At 41.5% G+C, this 16929-nt stretch overlaps 1 protein-coding gene across 8 annotated transcripts in view; it reads right to left on the minus strand.

The window, feature by feature from the left end:
* The window catches only part of BIRC6 (baculoviral IAP repeat containing 6), a 139465-nt gene that overhangs the window by 63949 nt on the left and 58587 nt on the right, over nt 1-16929 (minus strand). For 6 of the 8 annotated variants that reach the window (XM_028724267.2, XM_028724272.2, XM_028724268.2 and 3 more), the window contains 14 exons: nt 15901-16056; nt 14046-14215; nt 13300-13453; nt 12520-12636; nt 11647-11801; nt 10591-10717; nt 9978-10088; nt 8005-8138; nt 7319-7446; nt 5841-6403; nt 4984-5159; nt 3093-3189; nt 1968-2162; nt 694-894 (listed from right to left, as the gene is read on the minus strand). In XM_028724267.2, coding sequence (XP_028580100.2) covers nt 694-894; nt 1968-2162; nt 3093-3189; nt 4984-5159; nt 5841-6403; nt 7319-7446; nt 8005-8138; nt 9978-10088; nt 10591-10717; nt 11647-11801; nt 12520-12636; nt 13300-13453; nt 14046-14215; nt 15901-16056 — 2484 coding nt within the window. The remainder of the gene's footprint in view (nt 1-693; nt 895-1967; nt 2163-3092; nt 3190-4983; nt 5160-5840; nt 6404-7318; nt 7447-8004; nt 8139-9977; nt 10089-10590; nt 10718-11646; nt 11802-12519; nt 12637-13299; nt 13454-14045; nt 14216-15900; nt 16057-16929) is intronic. The other 2 variants (XM_028724270.2, XM_028724269.2) reach the window with 1 other exon arrangement.

Consider the following 16929-nt stretch of genomic DNA (forward strand, 5'->3'; position numbering starts at 1 on the left):
ACAGGCCTTTGGTCTGATGCAGGAAGGCTTTTCTTATGTCATTTAACAATCCTGCTTAACAAATGGTAGCATGTCACCCATTAAGTAAAACATTTCTACAAGGCACAGGCATTCTGTAGTGAACTACAGCACAGGTCTTGGCCAAACTGCAAAGGTAACTGGTGTATCGAAAAGATCATCTAGTTGGTACAACATGCGACTTGCCGTTTTCTTTGCAACTGCTGCATTCATTCATTGGGGTCATGCACATTGTACCCCCTTAGCATGAAGCTTTGTACCAACAAAGTTAAGGCCTGTGTGATACGCTGAATAATTGGTTAGTGGAGGGAAAGGAAAGTGAGACTGAGATGCAGACTGATATTAAAAGTTATAAAAAGCAATATGTTACAGTATTGGACAGAGAGAGCAAAGTGACTGTATCAGATATACTTGCCAACTAGCCTTTTCTCAAATCTAAACAAATAGCTTCAAAAACAAGGAATTCTATATTGGATTCAAGATACCATAAAACACAAACTGTAGTTACATGGGCCAACACAAATTTATTAAACCAAGATGTGAACTGTTTGACTCATGTGAATATTGCCTTTGTGGACAGCATTCTTATTTACTGAAATAATTGATAATTAAATATTTAATTAAAAACACCCCCTTTATCCTACAAGATAAATTGTGTTCTCAAAATATACTTACTTGCAAGAGATGCAAGATGAGGCTGAATGTGTATTTCTTTTAACAATACTGCAGCTGGAAGATGAATTGTAAGGTCGCACCAAGCTTCCTCAGGCAAAAAGATGTAAGACCAGGCAGCAGACCGAGCTCTTCTGTGGGGAGGAGTCGCTTGCAGCAACACTTCGGCAGGCTGGGCTGTAGGACTGCTTGATGTGATTGAACCTTTAACAAATGAATGGCACAAATGTGTGAATGATTTCAAAATAAGAGATGACAGAAACATACCAGTGTCAAGCTAAACTAGTACAGTATTATACATAATCTTTTTATAAGTAATTTTAATTTCAGTCACTATTATATATATAAAAAAATTACTCTTTGAATCAGCTGGGGATTCAGAATATACCACCTTCTACACCTGATTAACCATAGGCATATCGTATTTACTAGTAAAATACTTAAAACAAAATGCGGAAATGTGGAGTGATCCTGCTCAGGACTTCAGCCCATAACATTTCAGTTATCTTCCCCTTGGGTTTCTCAGCCAGCATTCCATAGCCATTGAGCAAGCCTCCAGCAGTCCCTCTCCTCTCCACCTCATTCCCTGAACAGGTTTTCCACTGGATGTGCTCATTCACCTCTCCTTTCTTGGAGGTTTTTAAGCAGATGTTGGAAGACCATCTATCAGGGATGCTTTAATTGAGATTCCTGCATTGCATGGAGTTGACTAGATGACCGTTGGGGTACTTTCCAACTCATATTCTATGATATGCTTTGGGATTTTTCTTCTTATTCTAGGATGGGTGGACCCTGTTGTGCCTGATTCCAGCTACAATAAAATCTGAAGATTTCTCTACAGATTTCTCAGGACAGCTCTCACTTCTTCACCCACAGGGACATTTATATATAGCTTCACTGTGAACTAAGAAATGACTTATCCTGAAAAAATGAGATGATTCTCTATATGCTTTTATATTTATATGTCCCTGCCTTTACCTGCCTTTTCCAGTCAATCGCTGGAGAGGGGCTTTCTCCCTACCACCTGGATTGTAGCTTTCCCCCCTCTTAGTTAATTCACATCCCACGATCCCAATGGATTGTTTGGGTTCTTTTGTACTGTTATCTGTTGATACCTGCCCCTTGTGTGGGGGTGGTGCTATTTTGGCTACATTTGCAGGAGAACATGAACACTTGAATCAGAAACAGAGGAGGTTGTTATTACTATAGCATCTGCAATGTCACTGAAAAACTCAGGGGGCTTCAACATGGCAGTCTTAAAATGGCACATAACATACCCAATGGTGCAAAGTTGTGGATTCCTTCTGCATTATCGGGTTCAGAAGCTAGCACTCTTGCTTTCAAACTACTGTCTGTTGCCTTGCTAGGGCCTGAGTCTAGAAATTTCATAATAGTTGAAACCATGCTTCTTGCTGTGTTTACTATGGCTCTGGTACTTGTCACCATGTTATTGCAAATAAGCTGAACTCCTCCTATAATAAAACAGAAAGTTAATGAAGGTTACAGCAAGTGACATGAAGCAAACAACAACAAAAACCCAAGTCCCCTCTTTTTAAACAAGCAAGACACAACACTGCAAATTTGGTCCTTTAACTGGTTGTTATTGATGGAGTTCAAACACAATTCCAATTGCAATTACCCATACTATTGTTTCACTGAGAACCTAGAAATTAAGAAATTGTGGTGCACACACAAAGTGAAGTAAAGTAAAAGTAAAGGACCTCTGGACGGTTAAGTCCAGTCAAAGGCGACTCTGGGGTTGCGGCGCTCATCTTGCTTTCAGGCCAAGGGAGCTGGCATTTGTCCACAGACAGCTTTCCAGGTCATGTGGCCAGCATGACTAAACCGCTACTGGCGCACGGAGGACCGTGATGAATGCCAGAGTGCACGGAAACGCCGTTTACCTTCCCGCTGCAGCGGCACCTATTTATCTACTTGCACTGGCATGCTTTCGAACTGCAAGGTTGGCAGCAGCTGGGAAAGAGCAACGGGAGCTGACTCCGTAGCAGGGATGTAAACCGCCGACCTTCTGATCAGCAAGCCCAAGAGGCTCAATGGTTTACACATAGTTGTAGGCCAATATTGATATGTAAAATCAGATTCCATGTATGTAACCTGTATTTATATGTAAAGTGTAAAATCAGATGTAAGTCAGATTCCAAACAGTCATGCGTCCATGTATGCATACTGGGACCAACACAAGTGCCACAGCAGTCTCTTGAACCACACCCCCAAAAGTAACTCCTGATGGTCAGGGAACCTCTTCAACAGCATATGTTACTCTGTAGAGTTCCACAGACTGAGAGAGGGAGGGGAGAGAGTGAAGATTCTCACACACAAGGCTGTTTTTATCCCAACCTTAGTATTCTTCCAGACAGATTTTCCCAGGCAAAAAGACTCACCCATATCATGAAATGCTTTCAGTGCCTCGCTGGTATCCAGCACTCTTAAGATGAACCACAGTAGTGGCTCGGACAACTGGCAAGTGGCAAGAGAACCCTGGTGGAAATACAAAAAATCATATAGTTTTAAATAAACATGATTATACTATTTTGATTTTTTTTTTGACAGAAATTGCTTCCAAATGATCAGACTTTTATGGTTTATTTCTTCATACTAAAAGGGAACAATGCATGCCGCCCACTTTTTTCAAACCAAACATTAAGGAATAGGTGATGGAACATTCAATTGTAATGCCTGACCAATATACTAATGAGATGAGAAAATTACGACCAATTATTTGACTAGAACTGCAGCAGAAGTGAAACAAAGAAATCTAATAATACCTGTAATGAAAAAGCATGTAAAAAATCTACTAATGAAGTAAAATTATTTAATAAAACCAAAAGCAAATCCAAAAACTAGTTAATACTTGCATGTTGATCCAGGATTTAGGGAGTTCTCCATTTTTAATCACAAAGATTAACAGAGATTCCAAAAATCACTATCAGCTGCCAGATTAGCCAAGCTAATCAGTCATCCAAATATTTAGATAGTTTTACTTTTATTGACTACGCCACGTCTGGGGGAACCCAGTCAGATGTGCAGCAAATAAATATTATTTTTTAAAAGAAATCGTAAGGAAATTTAAAAACAATGTTAAAACAGAACAAAATACTACTAAAACTGGCATGAGCTAATGTAAGAAAACCCCCGCTGTAAACAGGCCATTAAAAGCAGAAGAATAGCTATCCATCAACCCATATCCCCAACGGATCAAATTACGTAATATGGACTCCAGTGCATCACAAGCAGATAAAAGGTGCTTGCAGAACAGCTTTAGAATATTCAGGTAGATCTAGTCCTGCCACATGTTGCACAGAAGGCAAAAAGCCGAAAATGGCCATAGACCAATCAATCTGTTTCAGGTTTTAGAGAAAATTCCTTTGCACTCTCAATATGATGCTCAGTCATGCACATGAGCAGTAGAAATCCAACGAGTCATCCAAAAACACTTTTTACAGTGCAGCACCACACTACTAATAAACTGCTATTAGTTGTGGGTCTTCTTCTGCTTCCTCTGGTCCATTAAGATTAGATAGGGAAGTCCCTCCACAGAGCTTGAAATGGCTTCATGCAGCACAGTGTAAAATAATTAAGTCAACGAACATGTAGAGGAAAACCAAAAAATATACAATATCCCATTTCACCAGAGCTTGCTTAAAGGATTATCAGCGCTTCCCTATCTCTACTAGAACTACTACTCACACATCCAAGGATTGCATTCGCTCACTTTGTAGCCATTTGAAACTACATTCTGCAGCATGTTCAAAGCTGTTCTGGTAGCAGCATCCTGAGCCCACACAAAAGTTATGAAGAAGACACATTTGTCTCCATCTAAATTGGCCTCAATCTAGTGATCTTCAGGACATGGAAGGAGAATTATCAGTTGGCAACACAGCTGGTCTTGACACAGCCTGCTGCACAAGAACACACACTGTATGCCACAGGAGGGAAGGGCTCCACAAGCAGCACACTCAGGAGCCTGGATTCAATTGTCAACAACCTTGCATAGGAAATGCAAAAGACACTCAGGCCATTGGTCCATCTAACTCAGTATTGTCTACCATGACTGGAAGCAGCTCTCCAGGATTATAGACTGATTCTCTCCCAGCCCAACCTAGAGGTCTTGGGTATTGAACCTGGAACTTTTGACACTCAGAGCATGTGCAATGACACTCTAAGTTGCATATGATATTGTACAATTGTATATACAGAGTTTCCAAATGCCTTAGGCAGGGACCGGATCAGGCCCATTCAACGCAATTACAAAGTAATATTTGAAACACTTACTTGTCTCCCCATATACCCACAGGCCATGTAGGTAAGAATTGGCTGAAGCATCACCTGCACCGTAGTGGCTTTTTTACTGAGTGTTGTTAGTATGGTAAACAATCCATCTCCAACCGAAATGGCATCCAATCCACCGTGAAAATTCTCGTGTTTTGTAAGATGTAAACCACTTGCACCTAGGAGCAATTAAATATTTCTATCAGCTTGAGGGACTAAAACAACCCTTGCTAAACAGTGAAGATAAGCTTTGCCCCCACTTAATCTTGGGTGCCCTTTAAACTATTGCGAATAGAATATATACTGTAAAATCTATTCCCCAAGAAGTGCATATCATATAAATAACCCTCTGACAGCATAATATTAACAAATCATGTAATTCTGTTGAGACTTTGGGTGCATTTGAAAGCAAGAAAGGGGTTATTTGGCCTTATCTAGAGATATATTTGGGGTTTACACCCCCTCCCCCAAATTAGGAGACTAATTTTAATTCAGAAAAATTAAGCTACTGACAGAAGGATGATGCACTGAGAAATTGATGAGGTGAGTTTAACACTGGGATTTAAGGGCCCAAGTACTCACGTGAGTGCTCATGTACCAGATACTTATTTAGGATACAATAATTTTAATATAGGCCACTCCGTGCTGTGTTAAAATATTACAAATTAAATCAAACAAATCAAATTAAAGCCTTTAAATTAGAAGCCCAGAGCCACTAGGCTCTACAAATACAAGCAGGATCTGGTCCTATAATATGCTAGCATGAGAAACTGTCTAAGAACTGAGTGTACAACTGCTTTAAGCTTTTTAGCAAACAAGCTAGATATAAAAATAAGTACATTCACTGTTAAAATACCTACCAATTATCATTGCCATAGCACTGCTGTTACACTGGCCCAGAGCAGAAAGAATCTGGCTCATAATCTGCTGGTTAGCTAAGACTAGGTCAGCCACATATGCTGTTGAGCCTTGAGTACTGCCACTGTTTCCATTGCTATCTTTTCCACCTGAAACCTTTTCTTCATCGGAAACGCTGTCCGTAGTGCTGCTGGCCATTTGAGCCCGAGCGCTATATTCTCTGTTGCTTGAAAGTGGCAGCTGCACTAGGATGTTGACCAGCTTGAGCAAATCGAACATGAGCTGATCCCTCGTCATCTCTCCACAGACTGCTTTGGCATCCCCTGGCCGGATGATATTAGCAAAAAGCCCTCCAAAACATGCTCTAGCACCCACTGAACTGTCGGACCCACTGCGAGACATAACTTTGTCAGCACACGTAATGTAATGGTGCACAAGAAATGTGATGGATTCAATAACAGCAGAAATGGTGCTCACTGAGACAACTTCAAAATTCTGCTCAAGGGTAAATTCCAGAAGCTTCACTTGTGCATCCAGAGGCCCCTGGCCAGCCTGGAAAGCACCTCTAGAAGGGAAGGAAATTCAAATTAGGATTATTTTCGCTCATGAAAACCAACAATTTACGCACATTGAAATTGTGCATGTAACAAATGGTTGCCCGCTCTTCCTGTTTGCTTTTCCAATTCCTATGGTTGTATTTTTTTATTACTTCAGAATCTTTCTAGAGATTAGAAGGTAGGGTATACATTTTTACATCGGTAAAAATAGTAAGTGCAACTCCTGATCAGAAGAAGAAGAAGAGAAGAGTTTGGATTTGATATCCCACCTTTCACTCCCTTTAAGGAGTCTCAAAGCAGCTAACGTTCTCCTTTTTCTTCCTCCCCCACAACAAACACTCTGTGAGATGAGTGGGGCTGAGAGACTTCAGAGAAGTATGACTGGCCCAAGGTCACCCAGCAGCTGCATGTGGAGGAGGAACTGATCACATGCAGTTCATGCTGCTCTCTCCTTCTAGGGCCAGTAACAGTGGTTGAGAGTGTTGGATTAGGTACTGAGAGACCAGGGTCCAAATCCTAACTAGCCAGGAAGCTTTCTGGGTAATCTTGAAGCCGTGTCACCATCTTTCAACCTAACCTACCTCAAAAGGTTGACCTCATTGGAGGCAAGGTGTGATATTATTGTAATAATAAGTAAAAAGAAAGAGCATAGTCCCTTCCACCTCTACAATTCCGTGAAATGCTGAAAATCTGACAGTAAAAAATTATCTTGTTTCTTTTTATAAATTTAGATTTCAACTAGAGATGCGAAGGCTTGGAAAAAAACCTGGGGAAAATGTGTGTGTGTTGGGGGGACGGACCTGGAAAAATTGGGACAACAGAGTGGGGGGTGGGGAATCCAATCCACCCCCGACCTTCACACCTTTAATTTTAACCCAACTTTGAACCTTAAATAAAAGTATTTATAATAATCAAAAGTTTACCTCTCCGTTGAAAGAATATGTATTAATTTTAATAAAAATTCACTGAACATCTGAGGGCACGTTGAAGAAAGGTGCACTTGTAAACGAGTAAGAAATTCTTGCATAGCTTGAGTAGCTGTTGGACCAACCTAGGGGGAGGGAAAGATTTAAAAAGGTATTTTGATTATGTTCTGAAGAATGGCATTTTCTGAAACAGTTCCCAAGCCCTTGTCATTATAGATGGCTGGATAAAGAGTCTTACAAGCTCAATCAGAACTGAGGCTGGTGACAATGCTATCCCACTTTCAGTGGAACATGCACTCTATGCTCCACATGACTAATAACGTGTGATGAGATAGTGGAGTACATGAGAAATCCTTTCCCACTGTGTCTTCGAGAAAAGGCCTGAAGGGAGGGGGGGGGGGGGAGCCTGCCAAATGTTCATAGGCAGTCCTTGAGAGCTGGAACCCTGCACATGCTAACTCCTTCTTAAGATTCACATGTACATGGTGGAAGGCAGTAAATAGTTTTATACTATTGACAAAGCTGGTACACAGTCATTATGATTAAGAAACAGACAAGTAGAGAATGCTGACAGGAAGCAATCAGTCTTCAATCATTCAGTGTTATTTCACACACAAGCTTTTCACCATCCTTAGGTGAGCTGAATGCCACCAACATTTGTTTACAGCAAATAAAAATAATACCTGTGGACTATGTTGATTTGTTCCATGAGGGTTGGTTCCCGAAAGAAACTTCACTAAAACATGAATGAGGTTGGAATCTGACACCAACAGTTGGGCAGTACTTTCCTGAGATGTAATGGCACTGCTGGGACCAGCTGTAAGACAAAGTTTTTAAAAAGTAAAATTCCCAAATAGCTACACTGTTTCATCCAGTATAGAAAAGGCCGTGTCTTATAGCACCAGACAAAGGTTTAGTCAAAGTTTCTGTGGAAATGTTTACCCAAAAACTGTTTAGATTTTGTTGTCGTTCTAACTCATGTTGCTGAGCCTGTGAGTGTTCCAACCTTTCCTGTTTCATCCTTTATTTTGAGCTTTTGAATAATAAATTTTCATTTCGTTTCTCTTTCATACTCTATTTTTGTAAGGAAAAATGCTGCTGGGCTGCAGTTTGCATGGCCGCCGATACGAGCTGCAGGGTGACTACAGAACTACAGGCAGATGCCTCAGGCAGCCAAGTGGGAGCAAGAAGGAGGTAACCAGCGGCAGGCAGGTGGGTAAATCAGCACAGTGTGGCTTTGCAAACCTTTCTGTTCTCCCTCTGTTGCTGGCTGGTTTGGGAGACAGGGTGCAAGGGAGCAGGCAACGGAGGAAGGGGGCAGGCAAGTGGCCAAGACACGCCTTCCCATGCCCTTCCAGTCTCCCCTTTGTCTGCCCCTTACTTACAGAAGGAAAAGTGCATTTAAAAATGCACACTTTCTTCCGGCCGTGGCGCAAGAGCAGTGAAGGGCAGAAATACTTCCACATCTTCATTCCCCTCCTCATCACCCAGTGGCAGCAGTGACAGGGGGATCTTCGGATTGGGGGTGGGCTGGGGGGGGGAGTTTTGAGCGAACTGTGAGGGGATGGAGATTGGCAATGGGGTGGCGGCTTTGGTTGGTAAGCTGCAATGGAAGAATTAGGGTGGGTTAAAGGAAGCAGTGAGGGGGTGGGAGCTGAAGGGAGCGGGGGGGGGGCTGGCCATGGTACAAAGGTAGGCAGCGTTGGCAAGGGGTGAGTGGGTTGGCAACCAAAGCAAACAGGAGCAGAGGCCCCCAGTTAATAAATTTCCAATTAGCCTAAATTAATTTGAACTTCCCTATTTTTGAGCCCAAGGTGCTATCTGGCAGTTTCTAAATGCCAAGGGGTGATACTATGAATTGCGTTCTTCTACATTTAGAAGAATATTAAGGCTGTGTACTTTTGGCTGTTCTGGTGAAGGCAGTGGCTCTCACACATGCAGTCAAAGACTCTTGTCAAGAAGCTACTGGACCCATATCACGCCCCTGTTCACTCTTGGGCACAGATCCTGCCTGCAAGTCAACCTCTACAACTTTCAGAGCCAAAGAAAGGTCCATCAGCAAAGAAGATGAAGCTGCAGCTCTGTTGCTACTTATAGCCAAGCTGGTCCCAGGAGGAACAACAAATGCAATTAAGTAGGAAACTAGAAATTCCGTTACGGAACTTGAAGTGGCCATTTTCAGGCTTGCAATTTGGTATGAGCTTCTGAGGCTGATATCTGCTACCCAGAGAAAATGAGTTAAATGAGTAACTCGGTGAAGATCTCTGTGCAAATGCAGCCTCTCCATCCACTTAAACAGCATGTTACGATCCCTGTATCTTCTTTGCACAAGGAAAAAAACCACCAAGTTTTTCATAATATAAAACATGGTTCCTTAAGTATTTAAATATTTAACTCAAACACCCCATGATACCCCATGAAGGCTTTTATTTTAAATTTGCTATTACTTATACTGCTACATAATGGACTGATAATGCTAGATAAGAGCCTCCTTGTTAAGTTTTTATTGACTTAGAACAGATGTGCTGGCATGTCTATCACTTACATTCAAACTAAATCAAACCAATTTAAAGATTTAGTATTTTTAAAAAATAAATAAATCAAAATTATATTTTTAACATAGGCTTTAGAAGTGCAACATTCCAGAGGAACTTACAGTTGAATTGCATGTTCGTCATGAGGGTTAGACTATGGAGTACAAGGCACCATGTTCTCAGTAAGGTATTAGGATACCATGCCAGGACAGTCAGGAAGCTAGTTACTGATGCTGTAATAAATACACAGTTCAAAACACAACATATCACAACAGATAGTTGAAGGGGTTTTTTTAATTACTGGAAACTTCAGTTATGGGGGGAGAGGAGAATGAAAATATCACTTTTTATAAAGGCAAAAGCTGGCAAATATCTGGATCTCTCAAACTGGAGAATGCACTGAACAACCAATTTGAGTAATAAGCACATGGGTAGGAGATTAAACTGATGTGAGCAAGGCCAGATAAGAAATTTCACAGGTTCACCAGCACCCAAGAACAAAAATTAACTGCAGAACTCATCCACAGCAGAGAGCTGCCTAGCCTCAACTTTGCCATTTCTTTGCAGAATAAATTAAGGCGAAGATTATGATTTTTTTGGAACCTTGCCTAGAGGACAAGAGGGGCCCAAGTGGTGGGAAGCTGCTGCAGACCTTCACAAGTACATCACTACACCAATCGTGTAAAAATGCTGTCTTACACTGTGAAGAAATACACACACACTGATGCTGCTTACCTTGATTTAAGGGAATGACAGGTGTCCGGTTGGCATTATACAAGAAAACATCAGTGCAGTTGTCTTTAGTCCCAGTGGACCCTGAATTCAGGCTTAATGTGAGCCATAACTGTAGAAGGGATTCGAGCTAGAGGATAATGGATAATCAGTTGTCATTTTCCAAACATATTTAGGAAAAGGTTATGGAACTCGGAAGTCAGGGATGTGTAATAAAAAGTCAAGAAGTCCAACATTAATTTGTCTCCTATGCTCTCTTGTGACACACTACTACTATTGTAGGATGTCTTTACTGCATTCCATGTCATTTTGATCTTAAGTAAGCCAACAAGCATATGGTTGGCAAAAGGCAAAGAAAGAAGAGTCGTCTCACTGATGTAACAGTAACTATAACAACCAGTTCAGTTTCTGGAAACTTAGTATTGTTTTTTAAATAATAAAAAATCCAGCATTAGCAAGTTTCACTCTTCCAATGTTGTAAGCAAACCTATACAAACACCAGTTGAACAAGCTGCATTGCACTATTAAGCTAAAGAGCCTATCTGAAATTGCCTCAGCATCTGCAGACACAGCACACGTATTTTAGAAACACAAATTGCTTTTATAGTTTGCCACTGCAGGCATAAGCACACTGTCCAAAATGATAAAGCTTAGTTTCTCTAAGGTTTTTCTAATATTGTGACCTCAAAGTGCAACAGTTATTGTTCAAAAATTATTTTTATATGCCTGTAATATAACAGCACTACAGTGGAAACTAAGCTCTGGATCAATTCTTCGCCCAACAGGAAACCTGCCAGCTCTGCACTATATTGCTTGCTCTAAGATGGAACAGTACAGCTATAAAAAGGTGTACCAAAGAGCAAGACCACCTAGCTATAAGGATCTGGAAATACACCTGAGGCAATTTTTGTGTGTGTAAGTTAAACCAACATGTGATCAGACATACCGCCCTAACACCAGCAGAGAAGAATTAACTTACTAAAGGTATTGCACCCGTTAATGCATGTATGTCATTCTCAGAGGCCAACAAAGTAAAACTCTCTACAAACAATTACATACCTGAACATGATGGACTTGTAGCATAGAGAACAGTTTGTTGAAGCATGCACTTAACATTGGTATGGAGGACAGCTGGATAATAAACTGGTTGTTCTGATTTGATGCATGCAGCCCCTGTAACAATGAATCATCTGTTCCACTCGGAGACTGAGTTACTGAAAGAAAACACACGCACCAAGGTAAGTTATTTTTAAATGAAAAAGAGAAACTGCATCTTTATCTTTGTCACCAAATACATTAATTTACTCTTTCACAATATGCAGAACAATTCCCCACAATACAAATTGAATACAGTAATAAGATCTTTAAAAGGACAGCACATGAAGATACTTTGGGTTACACAACAGCTGTGGAAACAGAAGGCTACTTGCACAATGGGGCTTTCCCACCCCAGCCTCACTACCACAGCCCCCTGACCCACTACTAAGGGTCAGATGATTCTCAGAAATGGCCTGGCATGTGGCACACTGGCTGCAATGGAAGGCAGAACCCAAGAAAATCAAGCAGAAGCAGCTTTCACAAGTACAGTTCATGCAAATAGCTATTTTGGTCTTTGCCCTCTTTAAGGTGTGAGGGTGTGTATGCAACTGCTTATTTCCATATGACTAAAAAACCTCAACAAATTAATCAGATAATTAATCCCACTCACTTCTGAAAAATCACAGATAGTTAAAGGGCACAGGCCTGGTTATAGAGGAGTTTTCTCCCCTGGTGCCTAAAGATATGTTGTTCATGCGTCCTCAGCTAGTAAGGGTAGTTAAAGTGCTTTGCATTCTAGCTAGCTACCAGATAACTGAGCTTTTAGCATGTTGGTTAGCGAGAAAAGATTACCGCAACATTCAGAGATGTTTATTTTTAACTGTGCAAATTTACATGTAGGAGATGTGTTGGTTAATGCCTGCAGAATGGAATCAGCTTCCAGAGTAGACATCATTTTCAGCATCAGTTCTGCTTGTTGTTCAAGTCCAACCTCTAAGCGCGCATCTAAAGCTTTGGAAAGCAGCATAATGTCAGCATTTAAATTACAAATTTGTGACCTATTACACATTTAAACAGTAAACATTTTATCGTAAAATGTTTAGGCCTATGGTACTGACTGTTTCTGTTGCTAGATATGGGGCTTGGTGTATGAACTATGGTGTATGAAAAAAGTAGGACACATAATGCAGATAAGTAAAAGCAGGTTTTAAGTAAATCCAGAGACTTAGGTCAACAAAGTCAGGTGTCTGCCCTCAACCTACAACTGTTATTTTCGGGAGCAAGATTCAGTTCAATAATTTTTGGAACAAATACCAACTGAATGGGCCTTTTTACTGAACACAACTGGGTTTTTACACTGTAGTCACAATACAGAGAACCACATGTCTAGCAGGACACTGGACTTTCCCGAACCACCCCCTTTCCTCAATAATCCACAGGGCTTCTGGGAACTGGGGAACCTTCCAGTTTTCACTGTGTCACAGGTATGCCAAATATAGCTCTTTGGAAACATGCATTTGTATACCTTTAATTATATCTCAAAAGTCTGGCATAGAACACTGCATAATTCAAATATCTAAATAATCATATTGTGACTGTCACATTAGCAAAAGCAACAGCAGCTCCTCCAACAAGCCAAAAAGTACACAAGGTAAAATTATGGCTATTGCTTACCTTGAGAGACTGATACGCTCACAGTTTGTGACCCATTCTTCTCTGTTGTAACTGGTGGTTTTGCCACAGAGATTCCAACACCTCCAATGTAAGGGTTGTAATTATATGTACCGTAGTCAGCACCCCAGTAATCATACCACGTGCTGCTTATAGGCTTTATAAAATAAAATGAGATACAAATTTATTATTCAGATTATTTCTATTTAAAAAACCTACTTTTTTCTACTGCTACATTTTGAAGTAGGATTATAAATGGTACTTTAGAAGTTATAATAAATTGGAATAGCGACATGTTTTGCTAGGCATTGCAGAGAAGCAAATGACAGTAGTATCCTCTAAAGTGTTTTCAAATTAAGCCACAGTACAGAAGAAGAGGAGGAGGAGGAGGAGGAGGAGGAGGAGAAGAAGAAGAAGAAGAAGAAGAAGAAGAAGAAGAAAGCACCCAAATACATCATGATGAGAGGCTATGTTTCCAAATGCTGATGAATTTTTATTAAAAAGCCCAATGCATTTGAGCATTGAAGGAGGTATTTTCCAGGTATCTCTGAAAGTAGATGAAACTCCGAAAGACAGCCTTTTGGCGGAAACACCATGGGCATTTAATAAAAATTCACCAGCATCTTGAGACTTTCTCTTTATCTGGCAGTTCATTCTGTATCACACGTACAAGACTAAGGGGATAACTTTGGAAAAAATTGCACTGTGTTAAAGATATAAGCTTTTTTGAAAGCTCATGCATGCCATACCTTGAAGACTTTCGCTGCCAGGGGATCTTTCTCTAAGTCAATATCTAAAGGATCAATATCGACTTCCATCAGGTCTTGTAGTAACTCAAGATCAATGTCTTTATCTTTTTCCAAAGATGATAGAGGTGGAGTACCTTTAGGTGATTCAAAGAGCTTAATACCACCATGCTCTGTAAAGGTTCATAACAGACAAAACTGGCAAAAGGCTGTGTAACTTAATGGTCAACCAGTCTACCTAGCCCAGAACTCACATGAATGATTTCTAGAAGGTTTAACAGGCTCTGGTTTTCTACCCATCCTCTGTCACTATAGCTAGTGCACCAACCCCGCCCCCCACAACCTTTGTTTCATCAAGGGGCATAAACTCTGAACTTGTTATTTACTCTAGAGATCTGGTGTACCACTGCAGCTGCCATGGGCAGGATCAAGTTATCAAATATTTAAGACTGTATTAAAGAACCAAACAGTGTTTGAAACTCCCATTGTTCTAGGCGCATTTTGCGACAGGGAATTTCATTAGTGCAAGCAGTTTCTGAGCTCTGGGTGCAGTACTGTGCTTAAGATTTCAGTTTAAAACAGCAGAGTGGAAGGAAAGGAAGACCTTTTTCTGCCTCCCCACTTCCAGCTACTTTCTGAAGACTGGAGAAGAGACCCTGTGTGTGTGTGTGTAGTGTAGTTAAGAATATTAGGGGAGTGGGCAGGGGAAGGACTAGACCATGTGAAAAATGAACATAATATTTTAGCTGCAGTTCATTCATTTTTAGCTTTGTTATTCTTGTTATAAAAAAAAGCACGCCTAGACATTCTGTTGCTGCGCCCATAACCTAGGTTTAAGGTGCCATTTAGCTCCTAGCTTTCATATCTCAGTTTCTAACACTGGAACCAGACTAGTAAAAGGGCATTTTTTGGACCTGCTATTTAAAACATAGCAATATTCCAATACACAGAGTGTTAAAGGTAAAGGTAAAGGTACCCCTGCCCGTACGGGCCAGTCTTGACAGACTCTAGGGTTGTGCGCCCATCTCACTCAAGAGGCCGGGGGCCAGCGCTGTCTGCAGACACTTCCAGGTCACGTGGCCAGCGTGACATCGCTGCTCTGGCGAGCCAGAGCCACACACGGAAACGCCGTTTACCTTCCCGCTAGTAAGCGGTCCCTATTTATCTACTTGCACCCGGAGGTGCTTTCGAACTGCTAGGTTGGCAGGCGCTGGGACCGAACAACAGGAGCGCACCCCGCCGCGGGGATTCGAACCGCCGACCTTTCGATCGGCAAGCCCTAGGCGCTGAGGCTTTTAACCACAGCGCCACCCGCGTCCCTACACAGAGTGTTAGGCATCTGTAAAACATCTGTCTCACAATGAATAACTTTGTTAATTTAAGTTACAGGTAATGATGTCCCGCTTGGGACATTGGCATGTCTTCTTGAACAATATGAGAAGAGACACAGGAGGCTGATGGGGGAAAGAGAGAATTGCCCTGGCTGATTTTGGGCGAGTCTACCACCCTCTGCACCTATTCCCATAAAGTCTAGAAGAGTCACATGACACTCTGGAGAGGCTTTCTGGGGATGCATGTGAGTCAGAAAACTTTACTTCCAGGAACCTCCTTAAGTTTATTTATAAGATCTAAGCCAATGCTTTTCATCTTTATTTGAATCACTGCAAACACTGTTTTAACTAAAAACACACACACAAACACTATTATTGACAGAACCAGTTTAGTTATTTGTTACCCTTTTTAAAATTCTGATTTTTTAAACTGCTTCTGAAATGGTGGTAAATCTATTGGTTAGATGGCAAAACTGTAGCAACAGCTTGGAAAAGGCTCATTACCCCTCTGCAAAGTATATATTTACCTGTGATGTCATGTGTCAAAGGCTCATCAATAGTTTCTACTAACTGAACTGCAGACTGCTGAAGAGCATCATCCGAGTCTGCAGCTGAAGCGCCTGCCTCTTCTCCCATTGCAGCTTCCTCCATGGCTTCAGCAGCTATAGGAGCCAACAATTCTCCTGAATATGCCAGAGCACAATTAATTTACTGAAGTGATCAAAGAAAAACAATCTGGTGCATATTGCTTGAATACTAGCATTACTCAATTCCATGTTCTGAACTAATAATAATAATAAATAATAATAAATTTTATTTATATCCCGCCCTCCCCAGCCGAAGCCGGGCTCAGGGCGGCTAACAACACTAAAACAGTACAACATTATAAATACATTCTAAAAATTAATTAAAATACAAATTGATGGCAACCATAGACTAAAGCTTTGTAGAGATTGCCAAAGGAGGGAGTCAGGCTGCGCCCTGACCAAAGGCCTGGTGGAACAGCTCTGTCTTACAGGCCCTGCGAAAAGATGTCAAGTCCTGCAGGGCCCTTGTCTCTTGCGACAGGGCGTTCCACCAGGTTGGAGCCGCAGCCGAAAAAGCTCTGGCTCTAGTTGAGGCCAGCCTAACCTCTCTGTGGCCTGGGACCTTCAAGATGTTTTTATTTGAAGACCATAAGTTCCTCTGTGGGGCATACCAGGAGAGGCGGTCCCGTAGGTACGAGGGTCCTAGGCCGTATAGGGCTTTGAAGGTTAAAACCAGCACCTTAAACCTGATCCTGTACTCCACCGGGAGCCAGTGCAGCTGGTATAGCACCGGATGAATGTGATCTCGCAGCGAAGACCCCATAAGGAGTCTCGCTGCGGCATTCTGCACCCGCTGGAGTTTCTGGGTCAGTCTCAAGGGCAGCCCCACGTAGAACGAGTTACAATAATCCAGTCTGGAGGTGACCGTCGCGTGGATCACAGTGGCTAGGTCAGGGCGAGAGAGGTAAGGAGCCAACTGCTTAGCCTGGCGGAGATGAAAAAATGCCGCCTTTGTTATAGCTGCAATCT

Source organism: Podarcis muralis, chromosome 3, assembly GCF_964188315.1.
Source record: "Podarcis muralis chromosome 3, rPodMur119.hap1.1, whole genome shotgun sequence".
Classification (NCBI taxonomy): Eukaryota; Metazoa; Chordata; class Lepidosauria; order Squamata; family Lacertidae; genus Podarcis; species Podarcis muralis.